The 20,114-nt window shown below is 40.5% G+C and overlaps 1 protein-coding gene across 1 annotated transcript in view; it reads right to left on the reverse strand.

Annotated features, from left to right (window-relative positions):
• The window catches only part of nbeaa (neurobeachin a), a 73,691-nt gene extending 53,577 nt beyond the window's left edge, over positions 1 to 20,114 (reverse strand). The window contains exon 1 of the mRNA XM_026328555.1: positions 19,815 to 20,114. Within this exon, the coding sequence (XP_026184340.1) occupies positions 19,815 to 20,114 (300 nt within the window). The remainder of the gene's footprint in view (positions 1 to 19,814) is intronic.

A 20,114-nucleotide genomic window follows, 5' to 3' on the forward strand; every position in this document is an offset into this window, starting at 1 on the left:
CTCCACATTCCAGGCAAGAGAAGCCTTAAGGAAGAGAGCGCAGTGAGTCTTCGCACTGTGGAAACACGCCGATAGATACACAGTGACTTGAACGCAGAAACGCACACATCCCCAGGGCATACCTACACATGTACAGCAAAAGCATAATCTCTCTCTGCTCACACTTCCCACCCATGTACAGTTCAGAGCATCACAGGAAGACGAAAGGGGTGATGCAAACAATGGCAACAAATTGAGTCTCGTGACCAAAACTAAAGAGAAAAACAAGAACGAGCACAGTAAATGCAGTGTAAGCGAAAGAATGAGGCTCCCTGATAATAACTGTCTCTTCTCCACCAGAGTCAACACCTTGAAACGTGAGTACAACATGGGTGATACTGGACCAAGAACACCAGGAAAAAGGGAAGGACAGTCAGACAAGAGAGGCGGTGGGGGACAAATAAAGGATATGGGAGAAAATATTTTTCAGGATGCAAATGCTCACATCAAAAATACATCCTCCATTTAATGAGGCATCCATAAAAATGATAGACTCCCAAGCATTTCTGCACTCATTATTTGCTTGAGTGGGGCTTTTAATTGACATATAAATAAACATGCTGCCTAAATAGCAATAAGGTTGATCACAAACAGCCTGAACACACTTGAGTGCACTCAAGAACCACTGCCATCGTCACCATGCACACAGAAATAAAAACTACTAATTAGTTTTATGAGGGAACATCACCCTTTTGCATAAACACTTGTATCCTTCAATCTGTCCTTTCATCCAACACTGTGTGCAGTCACATCAATGAACACACACAAGAGGCCTTCGCTACCCTGACATGTACCCAGGTGGTTAAAGGATACACACACACACATGTAAGTATGAACCTACATTATGCTACATATCTCAGGATAAAAGGAACTGGCAACTGGTCCAACAATTTTATTTTGCCAGCATTATATTATTCCTCTGCATGTGTAGCACTCATATCTGTATGTTATATTTACAAACCTCTAAAAAAAAAACAAAAAAAAAAACAAGGAGACCAGTAACTGAGACTGTCGTCAAGGAGATCCCTTTCTTCCCCACAGCTCATATTTCAGGTTTTATGAACATCTGACAGTTAAACAATACTAGCACAAAAGCTGCTTCATTTTAATGCGATTCTGCATGTTGTGTGCCAACACAGAATGCTGAGCTGTGTTACACTCAAAATATACCAAACTGTAAAATATTGAAATATAACTAAAAGCTTTAGTTCTTCTTTCACTGCACTGTGTGTTTGCTTTAACCTTGAAACACTTTCAGTAACAGTCTGAAATGTAAGAGTATCTCCCACAGGACTAACCGCTGATGACTAACCTCCTACAGTAGAGTATTTATGGGCTTGAGAGAAGTCTGTCTGCCAGATCTTTCTCACTTCATCATACTCCAATTGTGGTGATTATTAAAATTCATCTGAAAAAAGACATTATTTCATGTGATGTATCTATTCTGTTTTGCACATTTATGTGTTACCTGTCCTTCCTGCTCCTCCATTTCTAATTCTTTCTTGGCCGGGATTGCAGTGCTGCTCATTCAGAGCCTGAAGGAAGCTGGCACTCAGCTTGGCATCACTCTGCCTGTGTCAGGGAGATGGGAGTTTGAGGAGGGTAGGCAGGGTCAGTGCCAGAACCGTCTTCACACCACAAAGTGCTTATATGAGCAGGCACCTTGACCAGCCAAAACCAGCTCTTCTAAGAGGCTGGAAAAACAAACAGTCCCTCTGTCCATCTGACCCTTTTAAACAGTCCCACTGCTCAGAAACAGCCCTGACTTACTCCAAGGGCAATAGGCCTTTTACACTTTGCAGTTATTTCATAGTCGGAAAAGCACAGGTGTCCCAGCAAGTATTGTTAAAAAATGACTCTTCTAATTGCTGGATAGTGATTAATTTATTCTTAATATTGTTTGTCTTTAAGACTGTTTATCAGTCATTTCGGTGGAAATGGGTGAAAATGCCAAATGTATGTTGTAATGGTTTTATACCATGTATGTAATTGTTTTTTAAAAATTAAAAATAAGTTTAAAAAAAACCAAAATAAGCTGCAGATTTAGATGGAAATTCTCTCATAAATTATACATTTCATATATTATCATAAAAATAAACATTATTGCCACTGTAAATTTGGTTAAGTCTAGCCTAGTGTGTGTGTATGTAATATTAATTATAATTATTATTTAATTGAAAAGGATCTCGCAACAACCCACCATAGGCCATTATGCAATCAAACGAGCTATTACGCTGACTGATTGCTATGACTGAATGTTGAATACTAGGTGATTATCAAGGCCAAAGCTGGCAAAAGAGACACCTGTTGCTCATTACAGCCGTCAAAGATGACAGGTCAGTGGGGCGAGTGGACGGTCAATAGCTACCTCCTCTGCCTCTGCACATTAAATTGAGCCTTTGGAGCTAGCATCATCAATATGCAACTTCAAAGCCTCTGGGAGTGTGCTAGAGAGGTGTGGGTATGAGTATGTGTTTGTTTGGTGTGTGTGTGTGTGTGTGGCTCATTACTCATTTGTGTCCCCTGAGTGAGCCGCGGCCATTCAGTCCCTTTGTGCACAGAGTGAGAGAGGAGACGAGAGGCCCATCTAGACATGAGATCACTGATTATACACTTAACGCTTCGCCAAGAGGGCTCAACGAGGCGCAGGAGAGCAAAATTGAAGGAGAGTGAGGGGAAAAAAGGGAACTAGAAAGGGAGGTGAAAGGGAGAAAAACAAACAGAGAATGAATGGTGTGAACTGCAGAGGGCAGGAAGAACAGACTGGCCAGAAGAGAAAACTGATGAGAAAGTGTGTGTGTTTGAGAGAGCGAACGCAAGGGATGAAGTGAAAAAGAAAAAGAGGGCAACACAGCAACTGAATGTTATTGTGCTTTCTTATCTGGATGGCAGAGCGATTTTATTGCCCACAGCCATACAATGTGCAATAGGGGGTTTAGTGCGCTGATGATGACCATAGCAAATCTCTAAAAAAGACATGGATTACACTGAGGCTAAACTGGCCACTAAACACTCAATAATCCGCATTCTGTTTTCTATATGACCTCGTTTCTGGTAAACAGCATTGATAAGACCAGCAGTTTATTTTATCTCTGGCTATAAGTCCCATTCAAGGCAAACATACTGTAACAGGCTTTAGACAGGATCTATGTGGTTTTATTGGCTTCAATGGCTCTAAAGACAACAATGACAAAAAATGTTTGAATGTTGGCAAAGTCTTTTTAGTGAAAGTCACTGGGGCACTTACGCAATTAGGCAATTAATTCATGAGGCAATCCACAGAAGAATGATCAAATAACGGTTTACTTCATTTTTCATGCAAAACTGCCAAACATTTGGCCGCATCCAGCTTTTCATACATAAGGACTTACTGCTTGTCATCATATTAACATGATTTAATCTGAATATTTTGGGGTTTTCCACTGATAGTGAGGCAAACATGCATCCTGAATATATCATCTTGGGCTTTACAGCTTTTCAAATGTGAGGAGTTTTGCTTTTATTTGTTGCACTGTATGTCTTTAACTGAAGATGTTTGGGTTTTGCTCAGACAAAACAAACAACCTGAAGGCATCATCTTGGTCTCCACGACTTCAAATGTACATTTGTATTTATTGGCATTTTAAGAAGTAACGCGAACTATGAAAAGTGGAGGATGTGTACTTGTCTTTCTCTGTGAGTTTGATCCACAATGACATGTTGACTGACTGGAGCCTCCCGACACAGAGGGAGGAGGGGGAACCCCTGGACTGCATTTCCCATGGGCCTTTGTACCAGTGTCTGCACAGATGGCAGATATGACAAGACAGCCCCCACTCATCAAACACTATTCACAGCAGCAACATCATAATCAGAGTTAGCACGAGCACACAAACACACACAGTCAGATGGTCACAAGTTAGCAAAATAATGATTATAGCAAAAAGTACACAGAATATCTCAGAGCTGTTCTGCATCAAGTGTAGGATTTTTACTTGACAGGAAGAAAGATGTGAAGCATCTTGCAGAAATCACAACAGTGCAGAGTTAGGAAGAATACAGAAAAAAAAGGACGGTTTGAATAAAAGAAAAAAAAAAAAAAAGACTGCAAAAATACAGCAGCGATTATGTAAATCCACACCGGCGGATATAAATGTGGTTTAGACCAGCACAAGCAAGGCAGGATTTTGTGTGTATATATCAGCAGTGAAGGCCAGCTATTTAATGTATTACCACACGTACTACATATACTTGCCTTAAACTATGGCACAGACATTCTTGCCTCCCTCAAGATGAATTGTAATAACGTTGGTGATCTCCTAACTTTTCATCTAGAACCACCGGTGGGTCAAAATTCCAATTTGTTAGTATGCTGACATTAGCATTTAGCTCAAAGACCGCTGTGCCACAGTACCATCTCACAGAGCCGACTCTTGATCTTATTTTCTAATTAAGTGTCAATATATTGGATTTTATTTATTTTACAAAGAACAAAAAAAAAAAAAAAAAATCGCTATGCCTGAAAAATAATTACATTACCTCTTGGGCTATGTGTATCTCCCAACTGTAGATTGCATTATATTTGTGAGGAAAAGGTAATGTATCAATGGAAACTGGAGGATCATACATCCAAACAGTTGTACTGAACGGTGTGAGACCGATGGCACCTGCTTTCATTTCAATGCACAATACACACACAATATAAGCTGCAATTGTTTAATGCATACATTGCAATTTCACCATGGTAGAGTGCAGATGGCAGTTCATTACAAGCACTCACCTCTATGCTCTATGCAGCAACCACTATTCCCTCATTGATGGCAACACTGTTCTCATCCCTCTCATACATAAGCCATCCAATCACAGAGCCAATACAGACAAAGTGGGAGAAAATAAGCCAGGCTAAAGGCTTGGTTGAGAGTGTTTATGTGCCTGCTTGGATCAGTATTTGCATTTTTTCAGCATGCTTTTTTTTTTTTTTTTTGGCTTTGTTCCCTTAGCACTGGAAGTATGAACCAAAATTTTGATTGAAAATGATTGTAAGCAACCACAGTGCAAAGCAAACATGAAGCCAGATGGCAAAAATATATTTATGTTGTCCCATTAATACATAATATGAAAGATCAACGAAAAAAATACATCAAATCAACAAGGAGGAATTGTCTACAAAGAAAGAATTTTTTAGAATCCAGCCAGACTATGTGTGAAGAATAGGTTTTAGGTGTGAGCCCTTATGCAGTAAATTAAAATTTAAAAAAAAGTAGCTCCTCCTTCCTTGAGTCATTTCAGGGCTTAAATTGCCATATGGAAAAAGTTGGGTATGCATAAACATTGTGGCCGTGGGGCAAAAAGCTTGTTTCTGATCAAAAGGTGAAAAATTCTAATCAAGCAACTGCTACCTCTAATTTAGAAAATAAGTGTTTTCTTTAGAGTTCTGCGTGATTCAAAACACAGACACTTATGTTCTCACTGCCAACAGCTCTACCCTGGGCACATTTTCCACAAAAATAACCTTGAATGTGCGTCTGTACATACATCAAAGAAAAGACAAGCTATTGAGTGTTCCCATGTATTGGCTTGTCAGTTTCTATTAACACTGCCAGAAACCAAAAGGGGAGAGCTGGATAAAGAAGGAATGGGAGAGGGCGAGATAAGACAGTAATACCTGCTGAGAGCTGTCTTTATGAAAGCCTCTAGAAAGTCTCCAGTTCACTGCAGACCAGTTCAGTGTGCTTTTTCCCACCTCCGACATCCAACTCAATCCTTGTCAAGTGCAAGCTTAAAACATCACACATACAGATAAAGGCGCACCATCATTCACACACACTTGACAAAGTCAGCCATAACACACACATTCTCAGTGTGCAAAGGGCAGAAGCCTTTTAAACAATTCATTGCAAAAAAGTCTTGTAGGTCTTAGTCATTCACACATGCACTCTCACTCAGTTCGTCACTAACACACTCGTACATGCTCACAACAGCCGCAGCAGCAATTCATGTGAGTGACAGCATGAGTGAACACAGAAGGAGAGAACTGCAGGGATACAATGAATCTTTCCAAAATTATCCAATAATAACAAGGTGACACGTCATTACCATACAAGCAGTTTGAAGAAAAAAAATGTTGTTTTTTTTTCTCCAAATGTCTGTTTACTGCAGTGGGAGGCGGAGAAGCTTTAAAAAGAGCAGAAAATAACAAGAGAAAAGGGAGACTGCAAAAAAGTGAGGTCAGACGTCACAAACATGGTGGAAAGGAAATGCGCAGTACCAGTAATGGTATGAACGTTCGCTTGGGAATGCAGAGAGAAATGACAGAAAAACAGAGCAGACAGACAAATACAGCAGACTCTTTTCAGCACAACGGACAGCTCCTGCTCTGTCTGCTGACAGATACACTCTCACTGACAGTGGGAGGCTACAGGAGAAATTCTAGAACTGCAAAATTCACTGACAAACAGCTGAAACTGCAACTGTGCTAATTTCCATTTTAATACCGACGATTTTTTTCAAGTACTGAAAGTTAGTGACAACAAAATATGATATGAAATTCGAAGATGTAAGAGCTCCGCTGTCTGTAGGCAGCACAGCAAAACACCACGAATGACACAAAATCCAGGTCAGAAACAAATGCATGTACAAAGACTGCAGGGATTGAGGGCTGCAGCCAAGTGATCACAACTCTGACTTCATCCAACTGCAGTTTAAAATGTCTGCCACCTGACTGGCCAAAGAGGCTTAGTAACGGATCTAGCAGAAAGCCTTGTCATATGCCTTTGGGCAACAAACAAAAAAACATTTTTTTCCATTTTTTGTCTTACAGAACCCCACACTATACTCTCTCACACACACATACAAGTTATTACACAAACTGTAGGTCATCAACATCCTAACATCTGCATGAAAATTTATTCTGACTTTAATTTGCATCATTACTGGACCTTTTCATAGAAAATACTCCAGTTAAGAGGTGGCCAACCAAAGAAAATAAGTTATGTGCTAATACGTCAGTCAACTACAAATAAAAGAAAAACAAATTCATGTTTATGTTACTAAATACACAAATAATATTACTGCATTGTAGCCAGATTTCCTAAATATGGCATTATTTTTACAGTATACTATACACTTTTCACCCCCACCAAGAAAGACTGTCTGCCAACAGGCTACCTACAAAATGTCCTAAAAGATTTATTTTCAGCCTATTGGCAGAGCAGGTGTGAGCCAGTGAACAAGTGATTTGATTTTGTTAGTAATTTGCATTTGGACTCACTCACATTAAAAGCCATTTACTCCCATTTTAACCATGACTATAAGGGAGTTAGGGATCTGAAGTCACCCTCTATGTATATTTCCTGCAAAAAAACATTTTAGCATATAAATTTAGTGACAGAAAGTATGTGCTTGTGACTAACAATGGCAGAGAATTGCTTAGAATCATGCCTTCCAGCTAAATAATAATTCACTGCACTTTCTCATGAATAAATTTACATCCTTCTTATTCAACGTACTACCAACTCAAGCTATAGCCTTTTCAAAAAGCTACAGTCTTTTCAATTGAGTTCTAGCAGTTCATTCAGTGTTAGCCAGATCCCTCCCCAGAAAAAAATGAGAAGGAATAAACTGGACTAAAAAGAATAAACATATAAGGTAGTGACATTACCAAATGCAGCTGGCATTAGCAGTGACACAGCTGATCAGACAGCATAAACACTGAAACTCAGAAAGTCAGCTAATGAACATAGAACTGGATGAGCACAGATTTTGCTAAAACCTAAATACTGTGGTAGCAAGAGAACACCTACAGTGCTCTCTATCAAGGAAATACCAAGGTCTTAGCAGAACAAAAACTACTATGAGATATGTGTTATCACCTTAATACTTACTGTATGATTTCATAGAAAAGAACCAAGGGCGACTTCTGTCATTAAGGGACAAAGTGGTTTAGAGTAGGAGAAAGGAGTGAAAGCGAGAAAACATCTTCGAGAGAAAAAGAAGAAAGACCAAAGAGAAGAACTAAGAGGCAGGGAGAAAACAGCATCAAGGAGAGGTGGTGACAGAGAGTCCACCATGGCACCACTGAAAGGAAAGAATAAAACAAATGAGACATGGTACTGTATTTTCTACCTGACACAGAGAAAGACAGAAAGAAGGCATAAGCTGAATGGTGAGGTGAAAGATGGGGGTGTCCTTTAGTGTTTTCTCAACCTGTTCTACTTGTAAAAATAAGATTCTGTCAAGGACAAGAGGCAGCTTGATTTTCCTCTCTTCATTATTTCCTCAAGACAGGCAGTAACGAGGGCATCCTTCGTGGAAGCATCAGAAGGAAGGACTCAAGGCTTAGATGCTGCACTTTAACAAGGGCTTCGTGCCTAGTCTCCAGACTTGACTCAAATGTGCTAATTTCAAAGAAGATGACAGGAAGTGAAGCCCTACAGGGCATCCTGCATGCTGCTTACACCTCACTGGGCTTATTAGAGATGAAAACAGAGACAAGAGAGGGCAACTGAGAGTTACAAGTCATCTCCTTATATTTCCTCTTGCCCCTATACTCACTCAGTGATCAGAGTAACAAAACCATAGTTTAGAATTTATCTGCTTTTCTTAAATGTTTCGTATCCGAATGACTAGAGCCTTTACACAGACTGTATCAGTGTGTCTGTGAGGGGAAGCAGGTGTAGACTAACTGCTGCTAAGTTCAAAGGTCAGCAGATAAGCCCGACAGAGCTGACTCAGGCCAGGCTGGTGGCAATTCAGGATCCCTAATCTGTTTGTTTGGTTGGAGTGTGTGTACTGCAGCAGATACTGTAGGATGTGTGGATGTACACGCACACACACTAAATCCATGTCCGCATTCACCGGCTACTGGAACAATAGACATAACTGTTCCAATGAGTAACAGCCGATGAAATATAAGAGAGGCGGCAAGCAGCTCCAATGAGTCTCGGTAATCCATCATCATAAGACAGAGTCAGCAATGACACATGTACACGCGCACACACACAAAGCAGGGGGTGTGATGTTTTTGTACAAAAGACCACACATAGTGCACACACACACACACAAACACACACACACACACACACACACACACACACACACACACACACACACACACACACACACAAACAGCAGTAACAGTATAACGCTTTTCAGGAGCTTAGGCCTGGGAAGAAAAACCTTGAAAAAGGTTTGCATTTGTGGTGACCAAATGTTGCATATATTGACCAACTGTGAATTTTAACATGCACCATATTTTTCAAATATGTCTTTGCACAGGGAGATTTTGCCTTGCATGGCCTACAAGCATCTCATACCTTAAAGCTTTATAATGCTGCTTAAACTCTGAATGATGAGATTCAGTTTCATTAGCTGCTGTTCAATTAACCATTAGGTTTAATGGCTAATACAGTACATCACTCCAGCTTCAGTGTAGTTCAATTAAAATAATACTACTTTTCCAAATAACACAAATTACTACAATAATATTATACACTCATACACACAGTGTAAATGTAGAATGGTATCAAAGAAGTAACCTAAAAAAATAAAGTCTCCACAGATGGAGATGTCAAATGTCAAATTCTCCCACAAAATGCAATTTCCTTATTTAAAAGGTCAAATCAACATAAAAAGATAAAATATCACAGCCCATTGCCAAAATGCGAGCTCACACTCTCTTCCTCCAGAAAACCAAACACTTGGAAAAGAAAATAAACAAAAACATCTGTTTTCAAATGTGATTTTAAGATTAACATAAAAAAACGTCAAGTACTATTGCAAAGTCTAAAATAACTCTTAGGATGAGTGAGGACAGTGAGCAAGCCAAAAAAAAAAAAAAAAAGAAGCTGGTGCAAGTCGAGTTTCTTATACAGAGGAAGGGATCATGTCAAAACACATCAAAAAGAAAAATTAACTATAAGTGTGAATAATCCATAAAAGCAATGAGGCAGTCACATTTTTTTAGTTCAGTGTCTGCATGAATGAACTAGATATTTCAGCATGTGACCCCCATAGCAACATGAGCAAACATAGACTGCAAACAAAACGCCTTTTCGCTTCATATATCAGCTTGATTATACGAGTATGCTTCTCCTCATCCACATTCTGTTTTTCAGCCTAATAGTTTTCCTGGAACAAAAGCCTGAACACAGCAGAGGGAGGGTGAGGGTCGAGGAATGGAACTGAGCGGCGTGATGGAAGGGGCGTGCGGACAAGGTGGAGACAGGAGGCAGCAGTGCAGCACAATGAGTTACCACCAGGTATTGGCTGAAAAACCTCTTCCTCCCCCTCTCTCCTCCAATGTTTCAAAGTGTGAAAGTGCTCGCAGGAGGGGTGATGCAAAACCTGGCACTGTACTACTGGGTATAAATCCTCTTATACTGCAGTTATATTTTAAACTGTTTGTTGATAATGTGCTTTGTGTCGCTTTGTTCACAATCATGTAAAACTTGAATTAAGACATAAACCTGCTAAGTCTGTATTATCTCAACATATACTGGATGTATTGGCACAGTATTCTACATATTCATTCAAATACCCACAAAACTAATGATATTCCCAGCAGCCTCAGCCGTACTTATAACTGCATAGAGATATCATGTTTGCATTGTCAATCAAGCATATTGCCATTGGCATTGTTTTAACTGGTGTAATTTAAAAAAATCTGAATTGGTGATTTTTTAATGTATTTTATTAAGTTAGTTTAAAGCTGAATGACACCATCCATATTGAACAAAGTTTTTTATAGCTTCTTTCTAAAAAGCTGCACTTAAAATCAAACAGCACAAACTTTTTCCTGTGTATGATTTAATTTAATGCTTTTAGCAACTTCCCACCCACACGGCTTGTTATTAGTTACAAACACTATAAACAATGTAAGATTAATCAAATGCTGCTACAAAACCTTCTACTTTGAGTGAGCTGTAGACAGCACTGAAAGACAGCCACTATTACTGTCGAACAACGTCTCCACAGCAGATCAGGATTCTTACTTTCCCCGCTGAACCCATAGAGCACACACACCTGACTTTACTGTGCACCCTAAAGCCAATTCTGCTGCAGTACTAGCCAGGCAGTATCACCTCCAAATGAAAGGAACACAATGAAGGAGCACATTGTCATTGTCTGGTATGTTTAACTAGTACAAGATATTATTAAGGGTTTTTTTCTCATCACACTGTGCTGCCTTGTGAAAAAAAAAAAAAAAAAAATCCTATCTGAAAGTTTAAATATCCCTGTTCAACGCTACTCTTCATTTCCAGCTCTCTGCCATTACTGAAGTGGATTTATCAGATAAAATCCTTTAGAGACTGCAGCTCTCATGAGCATTCGCTAGTTTAAGTCTACTGCATGTGGCCAATATACACCTGACATACTGTTCCCTGCAGAATATAGATGGAAGTAAACTGAAGTGCAAAATGTTCTGGTTTGGTAGCGAGTGTAGATCTACTAACCAATCTAATGTGGTGTTAAATGACTTGTTACGACTACTGACACTGTTTTTCGTGCTGCAGGGGATGTATGAGCATACCAATGAGAGGGAAGATGTCCTAGGTATAAAATAACATTAGGAGAAGTTGAATAGTTTGGTACACTCATACAAACACACTACAAAGTTTGCTATAATAGACTTTCATCCACTGCAGTATGCAGCATGATGAATAGCTACACAGTTAGCTATACTTCACAGTAAAGCAGATGTATGTGTGTGTGTGTGTGTGTGTGTGTGTGTGTGTATTTGTGTGAGAGAGGTACCAAGGGAGAGAGGCGAAGTAGGCCAGCATGAATATAAAATCACCCCTGCCAGGCAATGATGTGGGCTACAAGAAGGAAGGGAGCAGTGTGTGTATTTTTTTGTGTACATGTGCATGTGTTTGAGTATGTTACCAGAGAAAATTGTGCAGGTGAAGGTGTAGGAGACTAAAGCAAATGTCTGTAGGAACACTCATTTATCAACTCGCACTGGAACACTGGGGGCACACACATTTACAAGCACACAGGTAATTCAAACAAACCAGCTCATTATAATTTGGAGATTAGTGCACTGTAAGGGTGCCAGACTGAAACAGACACACACACACACACACACACATGTGCATGCAAAGCAACCGCAATGCTTTGACCATGATTTTGATTCAAATAACGTACATGAAGATTCCACAAAAATCAGCCCTTCCTGCCATCAAACACACACAGATGGTGCACACATTTAGCAAAAAACACAAAGCAGCCAGACACAATAGTATGAACCAGGCAGATACTTGTGTGGAAACAAGAGGCAGAGAGGAAAACAAGAACATTAAAGCCATAAAAAGCCTTTAAATAAATATTAATGCAGAAATGAATAATTTATTAGGGTTAGTAAAATAACAAGAAATAACTCATTGTTAATCAATTTATAGTTTTAGTTACTTATGGAGTAAAAATTATGAGCAGCTGGTCACAGTTTCACTAATATTAGTATAGACAGTACTTGAGGTTTTCCTTGCTTTATTTCATTGTACCACTGACTGAATTTTAAACTACTGTAAACTCTCTGTTTAATTGTTTTTCTACTTGTTCTACTTGCTCTTAGAAAATTAGATTTTGACACTGAAAACAGTTTTGTGTTTTTATTTTATTTTATTCACCGTTGTCTGTGTTGAGTAATATATGTTTCATGCTGTATTCTCTGACTTTTAATGCTTCCATTGGGACCCTAGGGGTTAGGTTCAATGGGATTTTACCCTGGTTAAAGAAAGGTTAAATAAATGAAAACATTTCTTTGTACATTTAACAGTTTTAATTATTATAAGAGCTCAATATTTTTTTTTTGTTTTTTTGTTTTAATAAAAAAGGAAATATAGGAATTTATATGAATTGATTTTGTATATAAATTCAACAACAAGAAAAGTAGAACAATTATTCTAATTAATATAATTAGTATTAGGTTTAAACAAAAACTGGTCAAATGTATGTTGCAGAAGTGAAATGTAGCTGCTAAAGAGCACATGCTTTCCTTTGGAAATCCATATTTCATTCATGATGTCTACTTTTGTAGATCAATGCAGGAGATATTTGATGTCAGATGACAATTTATGCATCAATACAAAGGAAATTGTTGGGAAAGATCCTGTAATATTCTTGCATCTTAAAGAGATCAAAAATACAATACCTTATATTTAGATGACAATCAAGAGCTTAAAAAAACAACAACTTGTAGCTATTTCATTATTCAGTTCAACAATTGCTTTCTTTAAATGTCTTCAGAAATGACAAGCACATAAAATACTTTAAAATACTAAAAGTTTCTCCTTTTCTCAGCTCCTTTTTTTTACATCTATTCCGTTCTACTCTTCTACTCTGCATCCACACTTACAACAGCATCACTCCACCACGTATGCGACAATGGCAGACAAATGGTTATCAGCAGACAGTCTCCCTCTAGGCTGTTTTGGCTAAAACGTAGCAAAAATGAGTGTAAGGAGACGGTGAGTGGAGAAAAGGGACAAGACAGGGATGGCACTGCAGACAGCTCCATTACCTCCTCACAATAGGGATCATCCATACCAGCTGCTTCATCCAACCAGGAACCAGGGAGCAAGGGATGAGATTACTCCATGGGTTAGGGAAATGGATGTGCTTAGAGAAGATAAGGAGTGTAGAGATGGAAGAGGCCATGTAAAAGCAACAAAAGGTGTTAAGCAAGGAAGGGACATTTTTATTCTTTGTTCCCTCCATTCCCAGAAGGTGCCCTATCCAAATTCTGACATGGCTTATCCTCAGAGAAATCCCAGCATTTGCAAATAGCAGCTAACAAAGGATGAAAGGAATTTAGAGAAGTGGAGCAGAATTGAGGCACTTTGAAACACAGAAAGGTGAACGGCTTCGAATGGATACTTAACTCATACACTCGCACACATACAAATTTGACTGCAGAGCGTTTAACACAAATCATCTTATAATTTAACCTAAAAAGGCTGAAATCAAAATTATAATGAAACCTACAAGAAGCAGCGTAGCAACCTAAAAAAGATTAATTTGGCTCTAAAGCAGATCATTATGAAGAAGTAACAGAATTTAAGCGCAACAGTGTTTGTTGTTCAAGGGACTACCTGACATTTAGATTTTTAATTGGTTATTTTCCTTTCCCAAGGTATCTTTTGCACTGTGGAAAGGGTTTCTACATTGGCCCAGCATGCCTCAGAGCATGGAAACTACTACTGCAGTCCTTGCTTTCAAGAGGGAATAAGAACCATGCTAACAAGCCAGAACAAGCTAATCCTACAATGTGACATGTGACTGATGAAGAAAAATGGCCAATTAAAACACAAAATGTCAAGATATCTCTAACAGGCTTTCTGCTTTATAATGGAAGTCTGCAAACTCTCTTGTTTACTCTGGTCCAAAGAACTCCTACTGTATTTCACTCCTCTGTCACCAGGAGCAGAGGAAAGGAGCGCACTGATACACACAGCGTGATGAGGCTCCACAGGGGGGCCGAAACTCATCAGACCCCCGCAGAACACCATGCAGCTGGACCTGGGTCACACTCAAGAAGGAAAGAGCACCTGAAGGACAATCAATTTTCCCTCTGAAATTCTCAGAAATCTCTCTCATCACTTCTCTCCTTTCACTTCACCATCTTTCTCCCGCATTCAACTCTTCCTGAAGTAAAGATGAGCGTCCTCCCCACATCATCGTTTTTCACCTGTCAGGCACGCTCTGTCTCTCTCTGGCACATGCAGGGGTCAGAACAACCCAGGTGCTTGATAGACAGTAATAGCATCTTTGACCTTGCAGTGGAAGCCACACCCTCTGTCCTCCGCCTCTAATGCCAGTATGTGCGTGTACCGTATATCTGTGTGTGGTCATGCAGTTAACTTGACAGCTCACCTATGTAAAAACATTTTGAGTTTGAGTTGTCCCATAATTTCAACGTTCCTGCAGACGTTTTCTTCTCTTTGCATAACATTATCCTGAGGCTAATGTTGGCTCCTCCCCCTGAGAAAAACAGAATCTGATATATGAAAATACATAACTTTCATAACTCACTTAAAATATAACGAAGTTAAGGAATTAGATGCCTCACCAATTAGATTATCAACAGAAAACTATCCGCAAATATTTTAATTATCCCCTACCTCTCATTTATTTTTCAGGCAAAAATGCAAAAAATGTTCCAGCTTCTTAGAAGAATTTCATGTTCACCTGAAGTGACATCTTTAAAATGTCTTGTTTTATCCCACCATATGTTCCAAATGCAAAGATATTCAATTAAGTACCTTTTATGACAAAGAAAAACCACAGATTCTCGCATCTCACAATCTGGAACCTGCCATGTTTGTATTATAGTTACCAATAATTTTCTGTCAATCAACCAATCAATTAAGTAACTGAATCATTTCGGCTGTAATACCAACAGGACCACTGCACATCTGACATCAAAACTGACAGGATCACAGAAATCACTCAAAGTTTGTTCAACAAAGTCCATGAAAAGTAACACTACAAACAGCTTGATGGAACAAGCATCATCTTGTTTAGTAGTCAATGACAAGAATACAAAGACACCAGCAAAATAAACATGACAATAAAATAGTGACATTAAAGAATTATGGGAGATGAACAATGCACTATACTCTATGTCACAAATCAAAAATCTCACACCAGTAAAGCCACATCATATTTTACTCTATATACTATTTTTCTGACCTTTGTTATCAGAGTCATCAGCCTGGCTGAGTGAGCATGTGATGACGCATTTTTATTCCCCTGATTGGCCATGCTAGCAGATTACAGTGCTGTGGGGAGATTGTTAGCCAATGTTCTATGTCTGCAGCCACAAGGCAAACTTGGAAAATCTTGTATTCGCATTTCAAACCACGTCAGGGCAAAAATAGCATAATGCATAACATGTTTACAAATTCTGTGACCTACTCCTTTAAAAAGCTGTGAGGCGTAAATCAGGATGCCGCTGTCACTGCTCTGAAAATAAAGATTCTGTATTATCAACTTAACTGAGAATATGACAAAACACAAATATGCTGTCCTCATTTGGCCCTGAATATTAACATATGAACATCTGAGGGCTCCTATGTGTATTTCTTTGAGTCTGGGTTCACGTATAATACTCAATGTGCTGTGCTGACTGATTCTCCTGGCTGTGGACGTGGTATCAGGTGACCTTGATGAATGTTGAGTGTGCGGACAAGAATAATGAGACATTTACTAACAGAGACTCAGTGGGAGTGCTAAAGTTGCTCGGATGGGGACTGACACTGCCAGAACATATCGCATTTGACCAGGAAGGAAGTGGAAAGAAAGAAAAGCAGAAAAAAACAAAACAAAAAAAAACAAAAAAAAAAAAAAGAGCACAAAGACCAAGTATGAGGCTTGAATGTGTCACCAATCTATTTCTCTACCAGACAAACACACCATTTTGATCCCAAAAAAGCATTACAACAAGATAAAGCTGTCTATAAATAAGCACAGCTGGTGCTGTACTTAGGCAGCCTCACTGACAGCACAGCCTTGGATGCATTTGAAGCATACCTCTCAATTCTTCTTATAAAGAATATATATGCAGTACAGTTCAGATAGATAGATCACATGTCACCCTCATCCTTCTGTCAACAAACATTACTCCTCGCCTGTGTTCCTCTCTCCGGTATCCGACAACACAATATATCAAAGCAAACAACCACAGCCTGGGGCAGAAATGGCTGACCATTAACTCAAAAAATGTGAGGTTTCAGTCCGCAGATGTATCAGGGAGGTCAGGGAAAAGAAAGCACCGTCCTCTAAACAGATGACACAAACATTAAATGGGTCCATCACCACATCATAAAGTATTCTGTCCTGTAGAGCCCGTTTGGAATAGTAGACCCTAGCTTTTTTTTTTTTTTACCTGTTAAAACAACACATCTAACATGGGAGATCTGGGAGTGATGCATCCAACATGCTTTCCACCATCATCCAAACTATAAATGAGGAAATAGCTTTTGAAATTATGTTTATGCCTCCATTAGAGAACCAGAACTTCAATTTCAAACAAGAAGCACTGTGTGGCCTGTCTGGTGAGTCCTGGTTAAGGCTTTTGACTTTAATTCTTCCAACATTTGCACATTAAACAAGCTTTATTCCCCCTGTATTTACCTGTACCTGTGTGCACCTTCTCCAGTTAGTCAGCACTGATTAAGTCAATGTTGCTATTTCAAACAGAGTTTTTCAAGCCATTTAATTTTAGCATGCAATGTGAGACGGGGAGACAAAGAAAGACTGTGAGAGACGGAGAGAAATGCTGCAACAGAGCACTGTGACAGAAGCCCGGAAGTGGAAAGCAATACCAGGTGGTCGCGCGTCTGGAGGCAGGCAGTCAAAGACCAGTGTTGCCTTGACAACTGCGATGCCTTGTTGATGGTAATCACTGAGCACCTCGCCACCAGCAACCCCCCACCCCAACACACACACACACACACAAAATCTGTGTGTTTCTATATGTGTGCTGCAGCCACTATATCTGTAGCTTCACATTTATTTAAAAAGTTCTACTTTCACAATATTAGAAACAAACATCCTGTGTAGCAAGGCAGCAACAATAACAAACTGGATCTGATCTGTTGTTTGTCTTTGTGGCTCATGTTGATTGTTATTGTCTTTGCTCCCTTTTTCTAGAGACTCTGCAGTTCATCTCCAGCCAAAGGCCGGCATCATACCATATAGAGCAGGGAGCCTATCTGATCCAGCCGGCAAGCCATCTGTTTCACCGGCTGCAGTGGGATCTGATCAATACAGCCACAGTGGATGGAGAATGTGGCTGCTGTGGTCTCCCACATTGACTGGAATAATGGATCAGCTTTTGGGTCACAGTGGACTCATTGTACCAGCAGCATGACCACTGAGGTTTCCTGCTTCCACACCTCTTTGTTTCAACTCTTTTAATTAAGGATCTGGGCAACAGAATTCCCTAACAAGCTTAGCTATTGGCAGCACTGCAACCACAACTGATTGTTCAATTCAGGATTAAGGCAAGTAAAGCTTTATAGGGCCAATGCATACTGCTTTACCTTGTCAGGGTGTCAGGCTTTTGTGTATTACTGCATCAGACAAACGTTCATAAATAAAGCGTGGAGCTAAATGCAGGTATTTCTGTAAAATAGAGTCAATTTCTCTTTGATGAGCTTTCACTCATCTAATGTGGACCAGTCCTTTCCTCTTCCGCTGCATCAGCTGGTGATTTCTGAGCACATAGCCACTGCAGCATCCTACCACCTCATCCTCCTCCTCCACTCTCTCTCTCTCTCTCTCTTCTCCTCCCCCACCCTCCCTCAACCCCCTCTACACCTCCTCCTCCTCCTCCTCTCCACCTGCTTTTAAATGCATGGCGCTGCCCTGCCAGGCCAGGCTATGCAGGCAGCATCACTCCTTAGCCCCTCCAGAGTGAAGGAGAACGCTGTGGAACAGGATGGATTGTTATCATCCTGTGCTACCAGAGGGAGGTTATAAGGGAAGAAGACAAGGTCGGACTGAGCCAGCAAAGCCCCCCTGCTTTCCTGTGTAGTACCAATAATCGATTTGGAGATGAGAAGCGACCTGAATCTGGATGGCTCACCAGTCTGACTGAGAGGAAAATGGTTTAGCCCAGCTGTAGGCTGTCCCAGCTCCAAGCATACACTAAGTAAATAGGCCACTGGCTATACGAAGTAGTCAACCTACTATATAGAAAGCACTGCACTGTAATTGGGATATAAATACCTGCATGTCTACATTATCCTACCTCTGCCTTAAAAGAAAATGAATAATGATCAGTGCCCCCCTTCATCATGCAGCACACACCATCGCCTGATGCATGGAGGAGGGAAAACAGCCTGGCAGCATCCACCACACACGTCCTATATCCTCCTAACGCGTTAGTCTCCCAGAACTACATGTGCTGTACATTTTGTTCATCTGTTTCGTAACGGGAAAACACCAGTCACGTCAAAATCCCCATCTGGATTAAATCCTCTGATGTGTTGTGTTGGGTAGGCCCAGCATCGCCGACACAACATCAGATGGAGGCGGAAAGATGGAAAGGTGGATGGCAACTCATATCTGATCCATGAATATAATACCTGCTGTTTGACGCGCAGCATATATACAAACTGCTCATCGCTTCACGGCTACATCACTTCTTTGCGCACAGGGATGCACGGCCCTGCCTTCAACAAAAGGCCTATGCATAATTTTGAGCCATACTCATGCACACACACATATGTCGATGGGTAGCAGCATGCTAGTCGGCCTTTGTGCTGGACTGACGCGCATACCTGCGTGATTTCTCTCATTAGGAAAACGAATTAATTACGTTTGGGTCTCGGTGTTGTGCGCAGCACTGTTTGTTCCAACCTGCCTATGCATCACTTCAGGGAACATATTGGGGTCAGGAGAAAAGCCTGCGTACACTTTCCCCTATCCACCTCTGTTTGACTGCCAGTGTCTTTTCGACGTGTGATTTAGCCAACAATGGCTGGTGATTAGTCTCCTCCGTGCCTCGGTAGGGTCACATGCTTCCTTCAAGTCCTCTAGGCTGTACAATAATAAGGTTACAGCTTTATTTCTTCCCCAACATGCGGTCCTATGTATGCTCATGTTTATCTGCAGGAAAGAAAAATCCCACATCCATCCTGCGAACAAACAAATGACATCACCCTCTAAAAGCCACATAACCAGGGTAGTGAAGCATCGTAAATAAAACATAGGGCGCAGTGATTCTGCTGTGCTCTATGGCTGCCTTTCTGTGCTTTTTAACACCGCTTGGCCCCGTTTCCACTCACCAGGTTCAGCACGGTCTCCACGATGTCCCTATTGCTAACCTCCCCGACCTGGATCAGGCCCACCAACACGGCGAATTTCATCTGGATATTCCTGATTGGGACAGCGGGGTTGATCACCCCGGCCGGGAGGACCATAGAGCCGGCTGCAGACACCATCCTTTCCCCGGTGGCGCCGGAGCCAGCGCCCGAGGCGAACTGCTGCTGCACGGAGGAGCCCGACGGGGGATGGGAGTCTCGGTCTGTGTCCGTGAGCGAAGAAGCAGAGCCCGGTGGTGCTGAAACCGGCTTCTCGCTCGACAT

Source organism: Mastacembelus armatus, chromosome 14, assembly GCF_900324485.2.
Source record: "Mastacembelus armatus chromosome 14, fMasArm1.2, whole genome shotgun sequence".
Classification (NCBI taxonomy): domain Eukaryota; kingdom Metazoa; phylum Chordata; class Actinopteri; order Synbranchiformes; family Mastacembelidae; genus Mastacembelus; species Mastacembelus armatus.